The 21,125-nt window shown below is 35.8% G+C and overlaps 1 protein-coding gene across 3 annotated transcripts in view; it reads right to left on the reverse strand.

Moving 5' to 3' along the window:
- The window catches only part of LOC143230356 (uridine-cytidine kinase-like 1), a 73,130-nt gene that overhangs the window by 24,498 nt on the left and 27,507 nt on the right, over positions 1 to 21,125 (reverse strand). For all 3 annotated transcript variants that reach the window (XM_076463787.1, XM_076463786.1, XM_076463789.1), the window contains exons 5-6: positions 20,125 to 20,196; positions 17,692 to 17,881 (exon numbers count right to left, since the gene is read on the reverse strand). In XM_076463787.1, coding sequence (XP_076319902.1) covers positions 17,692 to 17,881; positions 20,125 to 20,196 — 262 coding nt within the window. The remainder of the gene's footprint in view (positions 1 to 17,691; positions 17,882 to 20,124; positions 20,197 to 21,125) is intronic.

Raw genomic sequence — 21,125 nt, forward strand, 5'->3', positions numbered from 1 at the left:
GAATTTAACCCAAAACCAAAAGCAGCAATTTAAAAAAAAAATATTTAAATAGCAATTAAATAAAAGTAAATAAACCTTTTATTGAACAGCTTTTCTCTCTGAAGTATTTTAAAATATGTGTGGAAAAATGATTATAGGTTCTTTTTCTATAATTTTAATTAATTTAATGGTGCAATTTTGTTTTCTTAGCAGGATGCACAAGGCCATGCATCACTGAGTTAAATTTAAACAAATATATCAAAATATCCATCTTAGATAAATTAAAACTACAAACAACAATTTGACTCTTATAAATACCATTGAACCAAAAGCTGTTATTAAGAACTGTTCTTCAAATTACCTAATCTCATTTTTATAAAGATGTACCCACAGAAGCAAGGACTCTTAACTACAAATAAATCAGTGCTTAATAACAATTAATATCATAAACTTACAGAACATCCTCTCCACATTTGAACTCATTAATCACTTTGAGTTTGATCATAAAATCTACACCACATATCACTGGAAGTGGGGAGAGGCTGGGTGGGAAATATGAGAAGAGGTATGTATCAAAAGACATTTTCACTTTAGGAAACTGTTAACTTCTGATACATATTACCTCTGTTCACAAAATAATTAGAATCCTGCAATGAACTGGTAGAGAACTGATAAAAAAAAAAAGATCCCTCTCTAGCAAATACCCAAAGAGAGACCATGACATATGAAACTGAAAAAAGAAAATATCACACCACATCTGACCCAGGTATACTCCTTGTTCTTTTGTGGCTATGTTGTTAACATAAAAGGCAGAAAATCATCATTTGTATTACTTATAACCCTGGTTGTTAAGTGGCTAGGGCATGGAAGATCATAGTGGTAGTTCAACCTTTTCCAACACCTGGCAGCATCTGAATAGGTAGGCAGTGCAATGGGTGACTGCAATAACTTATTTCAAAAACAGAGCTACCATATTGATAGTCAACCAGCAAAAACCTGGCAACACTGGAATTGTTAAAAAGAGTTTGAACACAATGGAGCATCAGAGATGGGCAGCAATCCCTGTCTGTTTTACTCATGGTTATTCAAGAGTGTACAGTTTAGGATAAATATATTTATGAAGTAAAAGACAACTATCAGTCCTACAGAACAACACATTTCAACGGTGTACATAATCCAATCCTATAATATAACTGGTTCAGCATAGATGACAATTGAATGAAGACACTCAACCAACTGACACTATTTGGAATTGTACATCAGATTCACAATACGAAGAGCTACAATGTATCAGGTCATCCCTTAAGTAATGTCCAAATTTTGGTTCAGAAAAAGAGAAAGAATTTCAAATGCTTTTCATGTTATTTAATCAATAATGTATGTTCCATTATTAATTACTTCCTACCAATGTTTTGCAAGCTTCTGAAGGCAACTTCTATAAAATTCTTGGAGTTTAGAAGAAAAGAATGTAGAGGGTGTAGTTTTAACATCTTCATGTGTTCCAAGCTCTTTTCCATCAAGATAGTTCTGTAAACTTCAAAATAGATGATAATCAGATGAGGCAAAGTCTGAAGAATAAGAAGGATGTGGAAATTTTTCTCAGTCCAGCTCTTCAATCTATGAAGATGTGATCCTTGCTGTATGGGGCCATGCATTTTCCTGGTGTAACACAACACCTTTACAATTGATCAAAGCAGGCCTGTTTTCTTTCAGTGCAACATTCAAGCACTCTAACTGTTGACAACAGAAGCCTGCTGTAATCATCACATTGAGTGGCAGCAACTCAAAGTGGATCAACCAAAAATATCCTGCCAAATGCTTAACAAGACTTTCCTAGGGTGGAGGTCCATTTTTAGCTGTGCTTTGGCCAGTTTACCTGCACTGAGTCATTATCTGCAGCACTTAACATTTTTATAAAACATTCATTTTTAATCTCCAGTCACAAATGTATTCAAAAAAAGGTGAGTCACATTCACTAGAGTGCAGAGAAGTGGAAATGGCCACTATTGCTCTAAGGCTGGCTTCTGTCAAATCATGGAAGACCCTTTTTTCAGTTTTGACAGCATGGAAAAATTGTGCTGCGACAGATGAAGAACTAGCACAGAAGCTTAATTCAACTCAATCTTCATCAAGTGCAGCCAGCAGCAAGTCATCATTAAACTCAACAGGACAACCTGAATGTGGTGCATCACTTAAGCTGTAGTCACTTGATCTGAACTTCTGAAACCACCTTTGACATTTTCTTTCACTGAGAGACTCCACACCATAAACACCTTGAATGTTTCATGTGGTTTCTGCTGCACTACTGCCTTTTTTAAACTCATAAGGTATTATATGCCCAATGTGCTCCTTAGACATATCCATCCTCATAAAGGTTTATGTGATTAATGATCTGAAAAAGTAGAGTTTGGTTAGCTTTTTTTATTTGTCTGAACATTTTTATACATGTCCTACTACATATTTTAGTCATTAAAGCCTTCTACAAAGACAGAAATGATGATACACTTTCTGTATTAAATTTTCGGACATTACTTATAAGATGACCTGATAATTGACATCCAGCACAATCACTGGATGGATAGTATGAATGTTAAAAAAAAAGTATACATGATCAGGCACCACTTGTAACACAGTGGGATCCACAATACACTAGTAAAAGGACTCCTGTGATTATAAAATAACTAAAGCATAGTATTCACCAGTCATAAAACACTGGGGTGTGTAAGTTGATTGATTTAGTGTTTTATGGCACAAAGCAGCTAGGCTATCTGTGCCAAACTTCCGTTAAAAAGGTAAAAATAAAGTAAATGTAGTAAAATACATAAAAGGAAATGAAGGTAAAACAAAACGTCATTGAAAAACAGAAAAAGTATAAAACCAATGTTGACACCTAGTCTACAATGTTAAGAGAGAAAGCAGAGTAAAGGAAGTTGTAAAGTACTTACTCTAGCAAAATGGTAATGATCATAACCCACCAGAAAGACTAACAGGTAAGTTCAAGAACCACTGTCAGTCACCTGAGTTGTCCTTTCCAGTCCTGGTTCCAGGTAATGTGTCATAGCAGCCATTATCAAAATGTAAAATAATAGAAGTTTTAAAAGACATGTAGCAAAATTGTAATAATGAGTAGCCAAATGTCCAGTAAAAAGGTAAAAGTAAAGTAAATGGAGTAAAATTTGTAAAAGTAAATGAAGGTAAAAACAAAACAGCAATTAAAACAGAAAATGGTGCAAAACCAATGTTCACATCAAGTCTACAAAGTTGTAAAGGACTTCCTGTAGCAGAATGGTAATGATTATAACCTGCCAGGAAGACTAACAGGTAAGAAAAAGAATCACCATCAGTCACCTGAAGTTGGTCTTTCCAGTCCTGGTTCCGGGTTATGTGTCATTATGGCCAGTACTAAAAGGTAAAGTAGTAAAAGTGTTAAATGACATGCAGCAAAAGTGTAATAACAACTCGCCAGGACGACTAATGAGTAGTTCAAACGGATAGTTCAAACAGCGTTGTTCGTCACCTGAAGTTGGCCTTTCCAGTCCTGGTGTCGAGTTATTTAATGTTCTGGCCATTTTCCAATGTCAAATTGAACTATAGAGAATGAAACTGTAAAAAAGGAACCACAATTAAAAAGGTGTAATGAATATATATCAAACACTAAAATGAGATTAAAAAGATTAATGGCCATTAAAAAACTAAAAACTTTATCAAGGTGGACAGTGTCACCATCACCAATAACACTGTCCAATGTTACAGATAAACCCTGAAAAAAAACATGTTTAAAATATTGCCGTCGTTGAGAATCGTAACGATGGCAAGAAAGTAAAATGTGGCTGATAGTGATTTGAGTGTTACACAAACTACACACTGGTGCATCAGTTCCAGATAAAAGAAAACGATGAGTTAAAAAAACTGTGACCAATGCGTAGTGTAGTTAGAACAACTTCCTCCTTCCGAACTTTACGGAAGCTAGATGGCCAAAGCCCAATATAGGGTTTTATTTGAAAAAGCTTGTTGTCTCATTGCTCACTCCAAGTGGACTGCCAGCTGGCACGGAGCTGAGCCTTGAATACAAGACCATAGTCCATGTACAGAATAGGCATAGTGGTGATAGTGCTGGAGCAGATAGATTTAGCTGCCATGTCTGCAAGCTCATTCCCGCGAATACCAACATGGCCTGGTATCCAGAAAAACTGGATTGAAGTAGCTACTAATGAGAAATGGGCCAGTCGGTTTCGAATATCAGCGAGAATAGGATGTGAGCTAACGTGTAGAGATTCCAATGCAAGTATAGAACTAAGCGAATCAGTATAAATAGTGCAGTTGGAGTACTGCTCAGCTGCAATATGATCCAGGGCAAGAGATATGGCATACAGTTCAGCAGTGAACACAGAAGCTGTAGAAGGGATTCTGCGCGCAACTACTGACCCATAGCAAACCATAGCAGAGCCCACTGAGTTACCTGATTTGGAACCATCTGTATAAATGGGAACTGAATGATTGTTTGAAAGATATTCATTGAATAAAAGACGGTACTTCTAATCTGGAGTATCTGCCTTTTTCAGATGACTGAAAGAAAGGTCACATTTGGGGGCTGTAATAAGTCATGGTGGGATGGGCTGACCTGTGGAATCTGCAATGTTATCCAAGGACAGACCGAATTCATCCAATTGCGCCTGGATGCGAAGGCCAAACGAAGCAATGGCAGATCGTCTGTTCTGAAAAAGTACGGCTTTGACGTCTTACCAACCTAGCATGTGCACGGGCCTGTTGGAAAGCGACGTGGTTTGAAAGTGTGGGATATCTACGAAAAGTATCCCAGGCCCGTTTTTGAGCCTTCTGTGCTAAGTGGCAAGCAGGATTCCACCATAGACAAGGATATCGTGGAAAATGTGTCGAGGTTTTAGGAATACACTGAGCAGCTGCTTGTATAATACAGCCAGTTACTGCTGCCACGCAGTCCTCTATTAATGGCAGGATCAAGTTCTGCAAGAGCAGTGAAAGTGGACCAGTCTGCCTGATCCAGCTTCCACCAGTGCACGCGGGTAAAGTGGCATCCACCATGGCCAGTCTCTCTCAAAATTATGGGAAAATGATCACTGCCTAGTGGATAATTGTCAACTCTCCATGAAAAATGGGAGAATAATGAAGGGGAGCAAACTGAGAGATCAATAGCAGTAAAGGACTGACTAGGTGCATGAAAATAAGTGGAAGAACCAGTATTGAAACGAGAAAGATTATGATCAGAGAGCATATGCTCTACAGAGCGACCCCTCCCCTCAATAACAGCACTTCCCCAGAGGGGATGATGTCCATTAAAGTTCCCCAGGAGTAGAAAGGGACGCGGGAACTGTTCAACGATGGCATCAAGGTCCGATTGATCAAATGTCTCTCCAGGGGACAAGTAGAGAGAACAAACAGTGATCATATGACCCAAGGAAACACGGTTGGCTACGGCCTCCAAGGGTGTGTTGAGTGACAAATACTGGGTGGGCACATGCTGATCAATCAATAGTGCCACCCTTCATGTACTCGTCCATCACACAGCCTGTCATTTCTGTACAGAGAAAACTGCCAAATGGTGACTGTATCAGTAGGTTTTAGAAATGTTTCTTGTAAGGAAAGACATACAGGATGTAGGAAGCAATCAGTGTTTTGATATCATCCAGATTAGAACGTAAACCTCGACAGTTCCATTGTATCAGGGTGGCCATTTTTAATGACGGGTAGGCGAAATGGCTGGAGAACCCTTCTGTTTAATACAACGTCTTTTTTCCTTACTGTCCTTAGTCGGAGGAGGTCTATCAACCTCCATGGATCCTGCCCTGGGTCGATTGGGCAGGTCTTTGTTATTGGAAGGGGATTCCAGTGACTAAGGATGCGAACGAATGATTGTTTTGCCTCTTGGGGTGGGAGCAAAAGATGTATCAGAAGAAATGCCTGCATTTGAAACTGAACGACATGGATCTTGAGGTTTGTTGATATGTATGGGAGGAACAGAGATGGGCGTGGAAGTCGATTCATCAACCTTTTTAACCATGGAGGTCAAAAGGCTTTTCATTTGTTTTGAAAACGATGCTCTTGGAGGCACAGAGAGATCTGTCTGCACTCCCACTGTAGTTGTGGAACGAAGTGCAGCAGCATATGTCCGAGATGGAGTGGTGGGCAGCAATTTCCGAGCCTCAGGATAACTAATGTTATGTATCGTTTTCAAACGTTGCACCTCTCTTTCCTCCAACTATTTTGAACAAGAACGAAAGTAGGAGGGGTGAGAACCATTGCAGTTGACGCAATGTGGGTCCATGCCACATTCATAGGCATCGTGGTCCTTGCCCCCACAATGAGCACATGTCAGGGAACCACGACATGATGTCTTTGAGTGGCCAAATCTCTGACATTGGAAACATCGGAGAGGGTTTGGAATGTATGGCCGTACCCTGCAAATGAGATAACCTGCCTTGATAGTGGCAGGTGCACGTGATGAAGTAAATGTCAAAACGAACGTAGTTGTTGGCAGTGTAACTCCATCTTTGCGAGTGAAGATGCACTTCACTGCAGAAACTCCTTGAGTGGAGAGACCAGCGAGAATCTCTGACTCGGGGACATTCTTCAAATCCCTCTCAACAATAACTCCTCGTGCTGAATTCAAAGTAGCATATGGTGTAACCTCAATAGGTATGTCCCCGATTGCCTTTGAATTCAAGAGGAGTTCACTGTGTTGGGATGTGGATGTTTCAACCAATATGTCTCCTGATCGAAACTTCTTTACTGACTTTGGAGAGCCAGCAAGACCCTCTAGTCCCTTCTGAATAAAAAAGGGGGAGAATTGCCCTAAAGGTTTTTCCAAAAGAGAATGTAATATAAGAAAATGAGGTACGTGTGTTACAGATGTTGAAGATTGCTGTTCAGTCTTCAAGACGTGGTCGCTTACCCATTGACTGTTTTTTCACTATTTTATTTAAATTTTTTGAAGGAGGATCCAAAGGAAAAAAGTAAAATTTCAGTACCCATTGACCCCACCCACCATGGAGCCCTATGAGAAAATGCACTACAAAGTCATGCAAGGATAATGCAGCAACGCCAGGGTTTCGTGAGCACTATACCCAAACACTAGCATCAGGCACAATGTCCACAACACCCGTTGAGAACTTCCAACACTGGTACTTGGTTGACTCTAGCCCAAATGGGCCAGCCGACTGACCCAAGGGGGGCCACCCAAAGGCCGCCCATCTACAGGAATTCAAGGCCAAAGTGGTGTGTTAGGGTTGTACCCCTCAACCACCAGGATCCTCTCCTCCCCTTCACGGGTCGCCACGCATGGCAAACACGTGGGTGGATGTTTAGATCCCAGAGAAGGTAACCAGACAGAACAGAACCTTCCCTGGGAGGTCCCCTCACCACGTACAGCAATCCACACCGAGGGGGGGGTTAAGATAGAAACTGGAGGTAAACGAAAACCTGCTGAGCAAGAAACAGCTATGCGACATAAATTATGTGAGGTGTAATTCACATAGTGATTTCAATGATAGTCTCAAAAGGAAGATAGAAATGGGCTGTTAGGGACATGGTGAGGTTACAGAGTTTATGAGAAGATACAAAAAAAAAAGGTGACACTCCTCAGATGATAGAGAATACACCAGGTTATGTAATTGTCAAATCCAACCTAGAAGGATGGTGGGAGAAAGGCTCCAGGACACAGAAGAATCCCATGGAACAAACAAGATACCACTAAGGAGAGGAGCAGACTAGACACAGGAGGTGGGCAGGATCTGAACAGTCATAAAAGTGGAAAATGAAGGGTAATAAAATGGGAGAAAAAGTGTAGTTACTTGCCTAGAAACAGAAGTCTTGAGTAAATATGAATGGTCGGGGAAGAAGAGAACACAGGAACTGTGGAACAGCACACAACAAGAGGCAATTGCAAAAATCACAAAATGCCATAGGAATTTTAAGGGAAGATGTTACAAGGAACACAAAGATAAAGGTTTGAATAGAGGATGAGTGAAAGCATGAAAGATAACAATTAAGCAGGTCGAAATAGAGCCATCAAGAGTACATTACACGAAGTAATCTGAATCTCTGGGAAGAAGACAAATAGGAAGATACGTATTCAGTTTAGATGTGGTGTGTTAATAGATTAATCAAATGTAATCAACTAATAAGACTGTAGATCAATCAGTTAGTAAATACTACTAATTATCCAGTTCCAATCAACAATTGTAACAGATATACTAATGTTTAACTTAGTCAAATAACTTTTTTGACAAGATATACAAGAATATGTTGTTAGAACATAAATAGGTAATTACATGTTTATTTTTATTTAGTTAGTTCCATTTATCTTATTGGTCACAATGTCAAAAACAGTTATGATTACAATTATTGATTTATACCTTGGAATGATTACTTCACATGTTAGATCAGTACTAACTTAAAATATTTAAGATGGTAGAAGCTTATAAGATATTTGGATAGCAATCACAATTTTTATATCTAGGGTACCCCCCATCTGATAATTCAGATAGTTTCAAAATTTTCCTGCAAAGCTATATGAAGGGCTATAAAGAAATAAAAATATGGAAATGTGAAAAAATGAAGAAATTAAACCACCTTATAAAATTTAATTTTTTTCATTTCCTTGGCAGCACAACTTGGAATAAATGATGCTCTTTTTTTAAAGCAAGAAAAAACTACTAAACAAATATGCACACGACTATCACTAATTTTTAACTGATTGGTGAGATGGAAGACAGCTAGTTAAGAACTTCCATCTCACCTATCATTTAAAAATTAAGGATAGCTGTGTGCATATAGTACTTAGTAGTTTGTTTCTTGCTTTAAAAAAGAGCACTTACTTCAAGCTATGCTACCAAGGAAATTAAAAAAAAACTCAATATTGTAACGTGGTTTATCTCCAATGGTTTAATTTCTTTATTTTTTCACATTTGCATATTTTTATTTCTTTATAGTCCTTTTTATAGCTTTGCAGGAAAATTGTGAAACTATTTGAATCGTCAGATGGGTACCCTAGATATAAAAATTATAATTGGTATCCAAATATCTTACAAGTTTCTACCAACTTAAATATAACTTAACTTATAAGCTATTTTTTAGTTTTGATCTATATATATATTATTTATCATAAGAAATTACTGATAATTCTAGAGAAGTATGAAATATTTAATGCCAGAAATAATGGAAAAATGAATTGTTTTGATATGCTACAGAGAAAATACTTCTAAAATGTTCATTGATCCACATGACTGCTCACTTAAACTCGTAATTTACCAATATAGATAGGGATGAATCATGTCATAAAATGCAAGCAACACTGATTTTAAATTATTGAAAGCTCCAGTCTCATCAGGTGAATAATTTTGTAAATATGATGGATTTTTGCACTTCTTTGGCCTTCTTCACATAAAAGCTCTTTAAACACAAATGAGTTAACCACGAAAGTATTCACGAGAGTAAATATAGTATGATTTTTCATGATGTGCACATGTTTTTACAAAATTTTGCAGGTTATTGGAAAACATTACAAGACTTTCATACAAAAAATACCAGGTTTTTAATATAAGTATTATGATTTATTAATTAAATATTTTCTCAAAAATTTGTTATTTTAGAATGTTGACTAACCAATATGCAGAGTAACTTTCATTTTCAGATTGAAAATACTTTTATGGATCATAGCATTTCCAAATTTCTCATGCAAAATTTTTATAATCTTCAGATAACTATAAAATTTATTTCAGAAAAAAACGTTATATTTTGTTCATTATCCTAACTATTGTATCTCTGTACAAGTTAGATTGATATGACTAACCTCAACCGTCATAAAAAATTATGAAATAAATATGTTATACTTTTTTCATTCTAAAATGGCTATAAATTGTAACACAAATGCCCAGTCTAAACAGGTTAAATTTCAAAACATTATATGTTATATATACTATATATAGATTTTTTAGCTGTGCCTGGCTAACATTATAGAAGTTGCAATGAAGTAGCACACCATTCACTGATGTTACTGTATCCAAGAATATAAAAACTGGTCTTTAGAAAGCAATCTGTCTTGACTGTGTTTTAGAGAATATTTCAGTTTTAATATGTATATGAATGTACATTATTACTATTTAAAACAAGTTCTTAAGTAGCAGTTATTTTTCTTAAAATGTAGAAAAGTAAGTAAAGAATTATAGAAAACAATTACCTCTTCTTTTCTTAAACTATGAAATCGTTTGCTGCTTGCCATAGGTTGCTAAGCCTTATCAAATTTTGCATGAGGATGTGAAACATAATGTTATAAAGTATTATATATATATTTTAAAATAACCAAACATTGTAAATCAAAATATCAATAACACAGAATTTTACTAAAATTTATCATGTTTAGTAACTAAATTGTATTTGGGTCTAAAAAAAAATAACAAAATTTCAAGGTCACTAAAGCTTTACCTTACCATTTGAAATCTAGTAACAAAAGAATGAGTTTGCCATCAAAATATTTTCAAAAAGACTAAGAAAGCCACTAGGAGGCATTCTGAGCTTTTGACTAGTTATTCACGTCATGGATAGAAGATGTCCATAATCAAGTTTTTCCAAAATGGACAGAGGCGAGTAGGGTCACTTTGTTTGTTTCAGTAAATGTTGTGATATTTTAGGAAATAAAATAGACAGCAGGTTATTTTATATTCTAGTTTTTCTATATCAGTAATTTGAGTTACCAATTTGTACGAAACTATAGACTTTTTGGACATCATAAACATCTAATATGAACCAAAGCTGCATGAAACATATCAAAGCAACACACAAAATTCAATATTTTGGAACTTTTTTTAAATATTTACTTTGAACTTAATAAATTAACCAATGTATAATACCAAAATTTGAAATATAACATACAATTTGATGCAGAACTTATTCACATACATTCATAAAATAGTAGTTAAATAAACTTTGAATGCGAGTAATTTTCTGCACATACCATAAGCTTTGAACAAAGCTCCACTAACATGTGTCTATGGGTACCTGAACATGATGTAATCATCATTAGACTATAGCCTCCCACCAAAAGTAAGGTGACAAATCCTGTCACAATCAGTCACCCCTGTAAGCACTAGCAAATGATCACACATTCATTCCTGAAAAAGCAAATTAAATGCACTAGAAGTGGAAAGGATGGGTGGGAGATGGTGGGGAGAGGTTTCTATCTGTATATCTAAAATACATTTTCAAGTAAGTATAATATTAACTTCAAAATGCTACTTTCCTTTCTGCACTGTTAATATCTTTAATTCCACATTGAAAATAACAGAGGCCAGTGTTGACCAATTACAAAGTTGAGCTCTTTTTGGAAAAAATGAAAGAAAAATCTATGTGATGTGATTTTCATGAAACTAGAATTGATTGATTGATTTAGTGTTTTATGGCACAAAGCAGCGAGGCTATCTGCGCCAGACATTCGGTAAAAATGTAAAAAAATAATAAAAATAAATAAATAAATGTAGTAATAGACATAAATGGAAATGAAGGTAAAACAAAAAAGGTATAAAACCAATGTTGACACCTAGTCTACAATGTTAAGATAGAAGGCAGAGTATAAGAAGTTGTAAGGTATTTACTCTAGCAAAAAGGTAATGATCATAACCCGCCAGGAAAACTAACAGGTAAGTTCAAGAACCACCGTCAATCACCTGAAGTTGGCCTTAACAGTCCTGGTTTCGGGTTATGTGTCATAGCAGCTATTATCAAAATGTAAAAGAATAAAAGTTTTAAAAGACACTCCGCAAAATCGTAATAATGAGTAGCCAAATGTCCAGTAAAAAGATAAAGTCAAGTAAATGGAGTAAAATTTGTAAAAGTAAATGAAGGTAAAAACAAAACAGCAATTAAAACAGAAAATGGTGTAAAAACCAATGGTGACATCCAGTCTTCAAAGTTGTAAAGAACTACCTGTAGCAGAATGGTAATGATCGTAACCCGCCAGGAAGACTAACAGGTAAGTATAAAAACCACCGTCAGTCACCTGAAGTTGGTCTTTCCAGTCCTGGTTCCGGGTTATGAGTCAATATGGCCAGTACTAAAAAGTTAAGTAGTAAAAGTGTGAAATGATATGCAGCAAAAGTATAATAACAACTCGCTAGGATGACTAACGAGTAGTTCAAACGGATAGTTCAAACAGGAGAGTTAGTCACCTGAAGTTGGCCTTTCCAGTCCTGGTGTCGAGTTATTTAATGTTCTGGCCATTGTCCAATGTCAAATTGAAGGAGAGAGATTAAAACTGTAAAAAAGGAACCACAATTAAAAGGTGTAATGAATAAATATGCAACACTTAAATGAGATTAAAAAGATTAATGGCCATTAAAAAATTTAAAACATTATCAAGGTGGACAGAGTCACCATCACCAATAACTCTGTCCAATGTTACAGACTGACTCTGGGAAAAAATATGTTTAAAATATTGCCTTCGTTGAGAATTGTAACGATGGCAAGAAAGTAAAACGTGGCTGATAGTGATTTGAGTGTTACACAAACTACACATTGGTGCATCAGTTCCAGATAAAAAAAAATGATGAGTTAAAAAACTGTGACCAATGCGTAGCCTAGTGAGAATAACTTCCTCCTTCCGAACTTTACGGAAGCTAGATGGCCAAAGTCCAATTTTGGGTTTGATTTGAAAAAGTTTGTTGTCATGTTGCTCATTCCAAGTGGACTGCCTGCTGGCACGGAGCCGAGCCTTGAAGACAACACCATAGTCCATGTACAGAATAGGCATAGGAGTGATGGTGCTGAAGCAGACATATTTAGCTGCCATGTCTGCAAGCTCGTTCCCGCGAATACCAACATGGCCTGCTATCCAGAAAAACTGGATTGAAGTAGCTGCTAATGAGAAATGGGCCAGTCGGTTTCAAATATCAGCAAGAATAGGATATGAGCTAACGTGTAGCGATTCCAAGGCAAGTATAGAACTAAGCGAATCAGTATAAATAGTGCAGTTGGAGTACTGCTCAGCTGCAATATGATCCAGGGCAAGAGATATGGCATACAGTTCAGCAGTGAACACAGAAGCTGTAGAAGGGATTCTGCGCGCAACTACTGACCCATAGCAAACCATAGCAGAGCCCACTGAGTTACCTGATTTGGAACCATCTGTATAAATGGGAACTGAATGATTGTTTGAAAGATATTCATTGAATAAAAGATGGTACTTCTAATCTGGAGTATCTGCCTTTTTTAGGTGACTGAAAGAAAGGTCACATTTGGGGGCTGTAATAAGCCATGGTGGGATGGGCTGACCTGTGGAATCTGCAATGTTATCCAAGGACAGACCTAAGTAATCCAACTGCGCCTGGATGCGAAGGCCAAATGGAGCAATGGTAGATCGTCTGTTCTGAAAAAGTACGGCCCACTGAGGAAGGAAAACATCCATAGGTGGGATGCTTTGGTAAGGAACGAAGTTTCGAAGTATATTGTAAAGATAGTTGCAAACGGCGAAGGTGTAGAGAAGGTTCATGAGATTCAATATATATACTTTGAACTGGAGAGGTACGGAAAGCCCCAGTGCAGAGTCGAAGTCCTTGGTGATAAACGGGGTCCAGCATCTTTAAGGCCGAGGGTCTGGCAGAGCCATAGACCATTGATCCATAATCGAGTTTCGATCTAATAAGATCACAATATACCTTTAACATTGAACAGAGATCTGCCCCCCAACTGGTAGAAGAGAGAACACGGAGGATGTTCAGTGCTCTTGTGCATTTGACCTGAAGCTGCTTTAAGTGTGGTATAAAGGTCAGTTTACAATCAAAGATAAGCCCCAAGAACTTGGTCTCCGGGACCACTGGCAGCAAAACTTCACCGATATGAAGTTCAGGATCAGGGTGAATACCCGTCGACGGCAAAAGTGCAGGCATACAGTTTTGGAGAGAGAGAAATTAAAGCCGTTGTCCACTTCCGTACACAATTGAGGGCGGTTTGTAGTTGCCGCTCAATATATCTCATGTTTGATGACTGACATGAGATGTGAAAGTCGTCGACATACAGCCCATTCGCAACAGTGAGAGGGAGTTGTTCAGTGATGGCATTTATCTTTATACTGAAGAGTGTAACACTCAATACACAGCCTTGAGGGACTCCAAGTTCCTGTACAAAAGAACGGGAAAGTGTCGAACCAACACGAACTTGGGATCTCCTGTCCATTAAAAAATTTTTAATAAACATGGGTAGATGGCCACGTAACCCATACATATGGAGGTCTCGCAAAAAGCCATACCTTCATGTTGTGTCGTAAGCCTTCTCTATGTCAAAGAATATTGATACAAGATGCTGGCGGTTGAGAAAGGCTTCTCTGATAGATGTTTCAAGATGAATTAGGTAGTCTGTGGTGGAGTGCTGTCGACGGAAATGAAACTAGAAATTGCCTAGTATAGCAGCACATGATGGGAGAAAACAACCTTCTCAAGCAAGTAGTACTATTACTCAATTTCTGATTTATTTGTTCATATAGCACATTTAACTTAGAAAGATTGATAGTAAATGACATCACATAAATCCAGTACCAGTGGTAACAATGTCACAAAACTAACAGGACATGACAATATAGTGTTGCTAGAGCATCTTTGTGAAATACTTATATGAGATAGACATAGTAATAATAGTTGAGACTATCTGTGACATTCTGAAACAATGTTGAATGTGTATTCTCTGTGAAACAAAACTGGCCACAAGATGGTTTCCATCATCATCATAATGTGAGAATTGATAATAGCAAGGAACAAGGAAGTAATAAAGTGAAAAACAAATCAAAATACACATTCTATAACAGCCTCTTAGGTAAACAGGCGAATGACAAATAGACAAAGGTGAAAACCAGAGGCACAAAAAAACTGCATGTGATTGATGTAATGTGAAACAAAAATATTAGGTGCTATACAGATTCTAGCCTGTAGGATTTCATCCAGAGGATGATGTCAATGAGAGGTGAAAGAGGCCATGAGATGAAAAACTTGATGGGGAGGCAACAAGACAAAGTGTTAGGGCATTCTCACACAAAGACAAATACACCAACTAAATAAGCTGACAAACTCACTTTGTCAAAGATAAAGGAGATAACTCATAAGAGGATGCATCCCAAGGCAACTTCCACAAGCCAAGTTAGTACAGTCCAGATAGCAATAAACAGCTTAAACTTAACATAAAAGATGATTGAGGTTATAATGATAATGTAAAGAAGAAATGGAAGGGAGAATGATCGTAGATAATATTTGCTCACTGTTCTAACAGCCCAAGTATTTGGAAGAAAAAAGTAGTCTAGAAATAGTATCAATTGATCCCTGTGGTAGAGAGCGTGGGAGGCATCCAATGCATAAATGTGTGAATTACATATCCCTCAAGTCAGCAGAAGATATGTCTTCATGGACTAATGATACACAGGACAGGACACCAGTGAAAATCTGGAGAACGATGCAGAGGTTCCAGTCAAGAAGAAGAACAAGGCTAGGAGGATGACTGATGACAAAAGCACTGAAGACCTCCATCAAAATCAGACAATAAAATTAGGTGGGCCAGATACAATATTAAAGGGAAAACCAATGTATAATTGGCAATCATTAACATGGTTAAAACTCTGTCAAAAAAATATGTAACAAAACAGTTAGATGGAGCAGAGTAAGATGGTAAATGATCCATTTACTCTGACAGATGGGCCGGTATGAAAAGCTGACCATCATGCAAGGGACCAGACAAATCTTAAATGTAAAGCCAAAGGTGTGACATCCTGTGATAATATATGGACATCCATGGAAGGTGGAAAAAAGACCCTAAAGGGGAAGTGAAAGAGGCTATCTAAATTACAAATAGTGCAAGAGGGAAAACCATGATTAAGCCAGCTGAATAAGAGCAACTAGAAGGACACAGTAAAGAGTGTCATAAATGAGAGACAGAACATGATGATGAAGGCAAAGCAGAGGACAGACATAAAGAAAGGGATTAAACAAACCCCAGCTATGAGCATTGACAACCATAGGCTGTAAAGTCCAAGACTAGAGACAAAAGAAGAGGTAGTTTGGTATCAAAGTCAATAAGGCATTCATCAAAGGGCTTTAAAATTGGGAAAAAAACCACTGAAACATAAGGTTAGATAAACAATCTACCACCTTGCACTCTTGCTACTGTTTATGGTTTTACAAGGTTTACAGAATACACAAGCTTTTGAAAACTTTGACATCTACACTTTAATAGCAGGGTGTCGTCTGTCAGCCAGCCAGCGGACACTAAAATGACATCACAACATGCACTGTCATGATATGAGTAAAACATGCATGCCATTAATTATTAGAAGAATTATGCACTTTGTAGCTTACAATATAGCATGACATATGAACATCAAAAGTAAGAAATAAAAATATTTGTTATTTTTAATTTTGGTTTTATTTACTCTTGAAATAGAAAACCTTTAGGGACCCTATAAAAGTTTGATATGTAATATCATTATTTAAGTTACACTAAAACAATATGTATATTAACAGAAAATTTGGTAGACTTTCAGTAATTGTTAGAAGTCTTTCACATACATAAAAATTAATTTTTAGTGAAGCATTTTTAATAAACTAAAAAAACAGATTTGTCTATGAATATAATGATAATTTGTTCTGAATAGTCTGTGTATAAAGTTTTTTCTTATTAAGGATAAAAACACTTTTCTTCATCTCAAAAATCTTAAATTTTATTTGAATATTCGCTAAAACTCCCTTTACAGTTTTCATATTGTTTTCAGTAAATCTTTATTTTTTTTATCTGTTACTTTCTCTACCCTACCTTTACACAAGGTTGGTCAATTTGACTGACATTTCCATTATATTACTCACTGAAGTGCCCATCCCCTGGACAGGAAATATGTAAATTTACAATTAAAGAAAGGTTATTTTAGGGAAAAAAAAATTCTTCCCTTATATGTAATTGTAGATAATGTAAAAATGCTCATCAAAACTGTGAAACATAAAATGAGAAAATGCAACTCTGTGTGGATCTCCACATAGACCCAACAAAACTTCATGCCAAATTTGGCAACATCCATCAATAGGGGGCAAAATAGTAATAAATATTTCCCATAAAAACTGTAAAAATGCAAAAATGCTCATGCAATCAAGAACTTAAAACTTATATTATATTAAGATATGGATTATTAGCTATGATGTTATGTTATACTAACTGCCATAATATAAGTCTGCAACATTAGCAGTTTAACCAAATTTTTATGCAAATCATTAAAAACCTCATGACATATGCAGAAAAGGATGTCCATTGCAAAAGGGTTAATATAAGTATTTAGAATAACTTAAGTCTTTTCAAGCTAGCCAAACCTTGTGAGGTATTATTAGAATTATGGCTGAAAATACAGTTTACAGCAATATGGATATGCAACTGATGAAACAAATGCATATAAATTAGAATGTAAAAAACAAAAGTATATTTAATTAGCTATGCTTATTATCAATGCAATACTGAATTTTAGTTTTGATCTAAGTAGCTTGCTATGATTAGAAGTTAATATTAATTACCCATGTCCTTTTCATGTAAACAAGTGAAACACTAAGAAATTTATCATACAGGTAACAACAAAAGTTTGACAAAATCACAAACGACTTATCTTTGTATAATACATTAACCTATTTTACATCATTTTCTAATACTATGTATGTAAGAGTTATTTACCTCGTGGTACAATTAAATCAGCGTCAATCATCGTTGGAGCAATGTAATGATCAAAAGCTGGCTTGACAAATCTGTTGTATTGTTTCAGCACCCCTTCCAAGTCCCTCCCACGATTCATGATGTCACGTTTCAGCCTACGAACCAATCGGATGTCAGAGTCTGTATCAATGAAGATCTTCATGTCCATAATCTGCAGACATTCAGAAAAGAAAGAAAGCAATGAAATGGAAATGTGTGTGCAAACAATACAGTAAATATTATTTAAATGTCAGGAAATTGTGTCCTGTAGAACTCAGCTGTGATATAATGTAATATCTTTACTGGATGCAAAACTAATAGTTTATTAGCATCTTTTGTGCCTATCAAGATGGAGAGATATATATAAATGAAGAGAGAGAGAAAGACAGATACACAGAATAATGCAGAAAACATTTTATCAATATCATTACCAATTCCACAAGCTTTTATTTATCACGTAGGATTTCAGTTCAAATTGTCAGTAAGCAAAACTTAAAGGTATCTCCTCACATTTATTATGGGATACATGCAGACACATGACTGTGAACTCAATTATATACATTTGCTAAACAAATTACTTTATTCATTTGTCACAGCAAGCAAACTACGTGCAGGTAGGTAGATTTCTGAAAACTTGGCAAAAGAATGCAAGTATGTTATGCGAGATAATCTGGGTGAAGAACAGTAAAGTCTGTCACTTATACTTTATGACAATGTTTTCCAGGTAAAGTGGATTATTAAATTTGACTGTTGATGTAATGAAGTCTTTGAAGAATTACATTAAGTGTAAAATGTGGTAACATAAATATTTTAATATTACTAACATATTCTTTGAAATTTGTGAGTCTTGAAGGCCCATTGGCTTAGTAATTTGAGTTACAGATATCAATTAAAGTTGTCAGTTTAAACATATTAACCCTTTCGATGCTGAATAAAATATTTTAATGTTTGGCATGGTGCTGAATATATATCTTTGATACTTCAACTAATTACAGTATCAGTACTAAAAGCATGATATCTCGGCAATAACTCAACAAAAGTCCCTGAAATGTTCAGTGATTGTACCCAATACTATATATGTTAAATTCAATACAGAAGAATAACAGGAATAAAGGAAGACACCCTGATACACAACGAAGAAGTGCCATGTAAAGCACAATAATTTATTATAAATTGTATACAATTTGTGCAGCAGCCCGTTGATAGTCTTTGTGGTTATAATATATCTCATGGCATGGTTAAAAGCACATGGGAAGATTGCACTGTTTGTAGAAATAATTAGTCTGCTTTCTTTTCCATTCAGCTGTGTATCTATCGCTGCAAACAGTACAATCAGGTTTGTGTTTTTTGTCCTCATATTGTCCAGTACTATGTCTTTCCACCAAGAGCTGACCTCTATCAGTACTTGGTCTTCCTTTTTGTTTGGCTTTGCTGACATATCCCTCCAGCAAATTTTGAATAATCTACTCTCTGAATAGTCTTGGAGATACCGGGTTTTCACTGTTGCTCTCACAGTCTGCACAATATATTATATATCCATTAACAAGAACTAGCCTTGGTCAATCAGTTTATCCAATAAGTTATATGACCCTAACTACACCATGTGCTTACCTAAAGCAAGGGCAGATTCCAGGCCATGAATGTCTTCATTATCACTCTCGTCCGTTATAAGTAAGCTTTTATTATCATCTGGCTCAAACTCTTTGTCACTATCTTCATCGTTAAAAATAATATTGATTACTTCTTTAGTGGTATAAGCTTTTCCTTTTGGCATTGTAACAACGTTGCAAGTATCAACAGAATATGCATCTTCTAAAACAATGAACAGTATGATCTACACAGGCTAGAAAACAAAGAAATCATGGGACCTCCGGTTTATATACCTGCTGGGAATCCCAAGTAAACAATGAATACATATGGTTCTAGCCTCAAGTGGATCTACAGGCCTGTGTGATTATGATAATTAGCCACGAGGATATGTTGTTTACATCTTGTCAATGAAGGTCACCTGCCGTTCTGAGCCTTCAAGTCGACTGTGGTTGCCAGCCACGCTGAAAGGGTTAAGCAAATTACTCTTGTCTTTATCCTAAATTCTTATAATAATGAAAAAACTGCAGCAATAAATCTTTAAAAATATAAACAAATATGATTTCAAAATAAAATACTGAAGCTCTAAAGTAAAACAAAGTACATTATGACATATACTTCAAAAATAACTTATTTAAGGATGTTCTAATTCTAATAAAAGGGGAAAAAAAACAAAAAACATTTTTATGATAAAACAAACGTTCTCCCTCAAGTTAGTAATAACAAAAATGATCAATTATTAAAATCTTGAACACTATTTACTTAAATTGAATAAATAAATATAATTTTTATAAAACTTTCACCCAGCAAAAATGTATGAACACTCACCTCAAGTAAGCCTTTGTGTGCAAAACACAGAATTCCTTCAAATATGATGACATTTGCACCATACATGGTTTTCTGCATTAAAATAAAACAAAGAAATACAATATTCATGGCATCATCATCCAGTATTTATCTTATTCTAGTAACATAATTCAGAAAATGAAATTTTAAAAATCTTGTTAAAAGCTCCACAACCCAATGTGACATCAGGAATTTATTCAGGAGAAAATTTCTTTGATGCTTTGTAGTGGTAATTATCAGAGTTTTCTGATTTTGTAAAATGTACATTGCAATGTTTCCTAAAAGTGTTTAATTGTTTCACTAAGATGTTTATTTGCAATTTCATGAAAAGACATTTTAGGGTTCTTTGCATTAGCCATCCCTAACTTCGATGTGATAGGGTGGGTGGAAGGCAGGTAGTCAACACCACACAAATTATTGGGCTACTCTTTACTAATGAATAGTGAGATTGACCATCACATTACAACACCCTAATAACTGAAAGGGAAGGCATGTTCAGTGAAGGGAATTCGAAATCTCAACCCTCAGGTTACGAGATGGGTGCCCTAACTATTTGGCCATACCATACCTACTGAAGATATATTTAAGTAGGAACAAAGTTCAGATTACATAATGCTATAATTTTGCAGTGTATAATTATGCATCTGCAAACTTTTTATTCTCAGTTTGCACAGCAAAGTTATCTCGGATCATTATTGTGAATAACAATTAAATAAAGTTTAAACAGCTTCAATTAAAGTGTGTAGCTCTGTCAATAATTGTACAAATGATAATACTTATATCATGCTTTGTTTCTGTAGCAAAGTAAACAAACAATAAGATTGTTCTGTGAGCAATTAACCTTTATGTTGGTTGATGATCATGTATAGGTTGGATACAATAATAACACATATTCTTAATAATTAAAATTATATTCAATAAAGATTCAATATAAATGTGTAGCATATGAATGTTGAAATCTTACAAATGAAATATAAACTATA

Source organism: Tachypleus tridentatus, chromosome 10 (assembly GCF_004210375.1).
Source record: "Tachypleus tridentatus isolate NWPU-2018 chromosome 10, ASM421037v1, whole genome shotgun sequence".
NCBI lineage: Eukaryota > Metazoa > Arthropoda > Merostomata > Xiphosura > Limulidae > Tachypleus > Tachypleus tridentatus.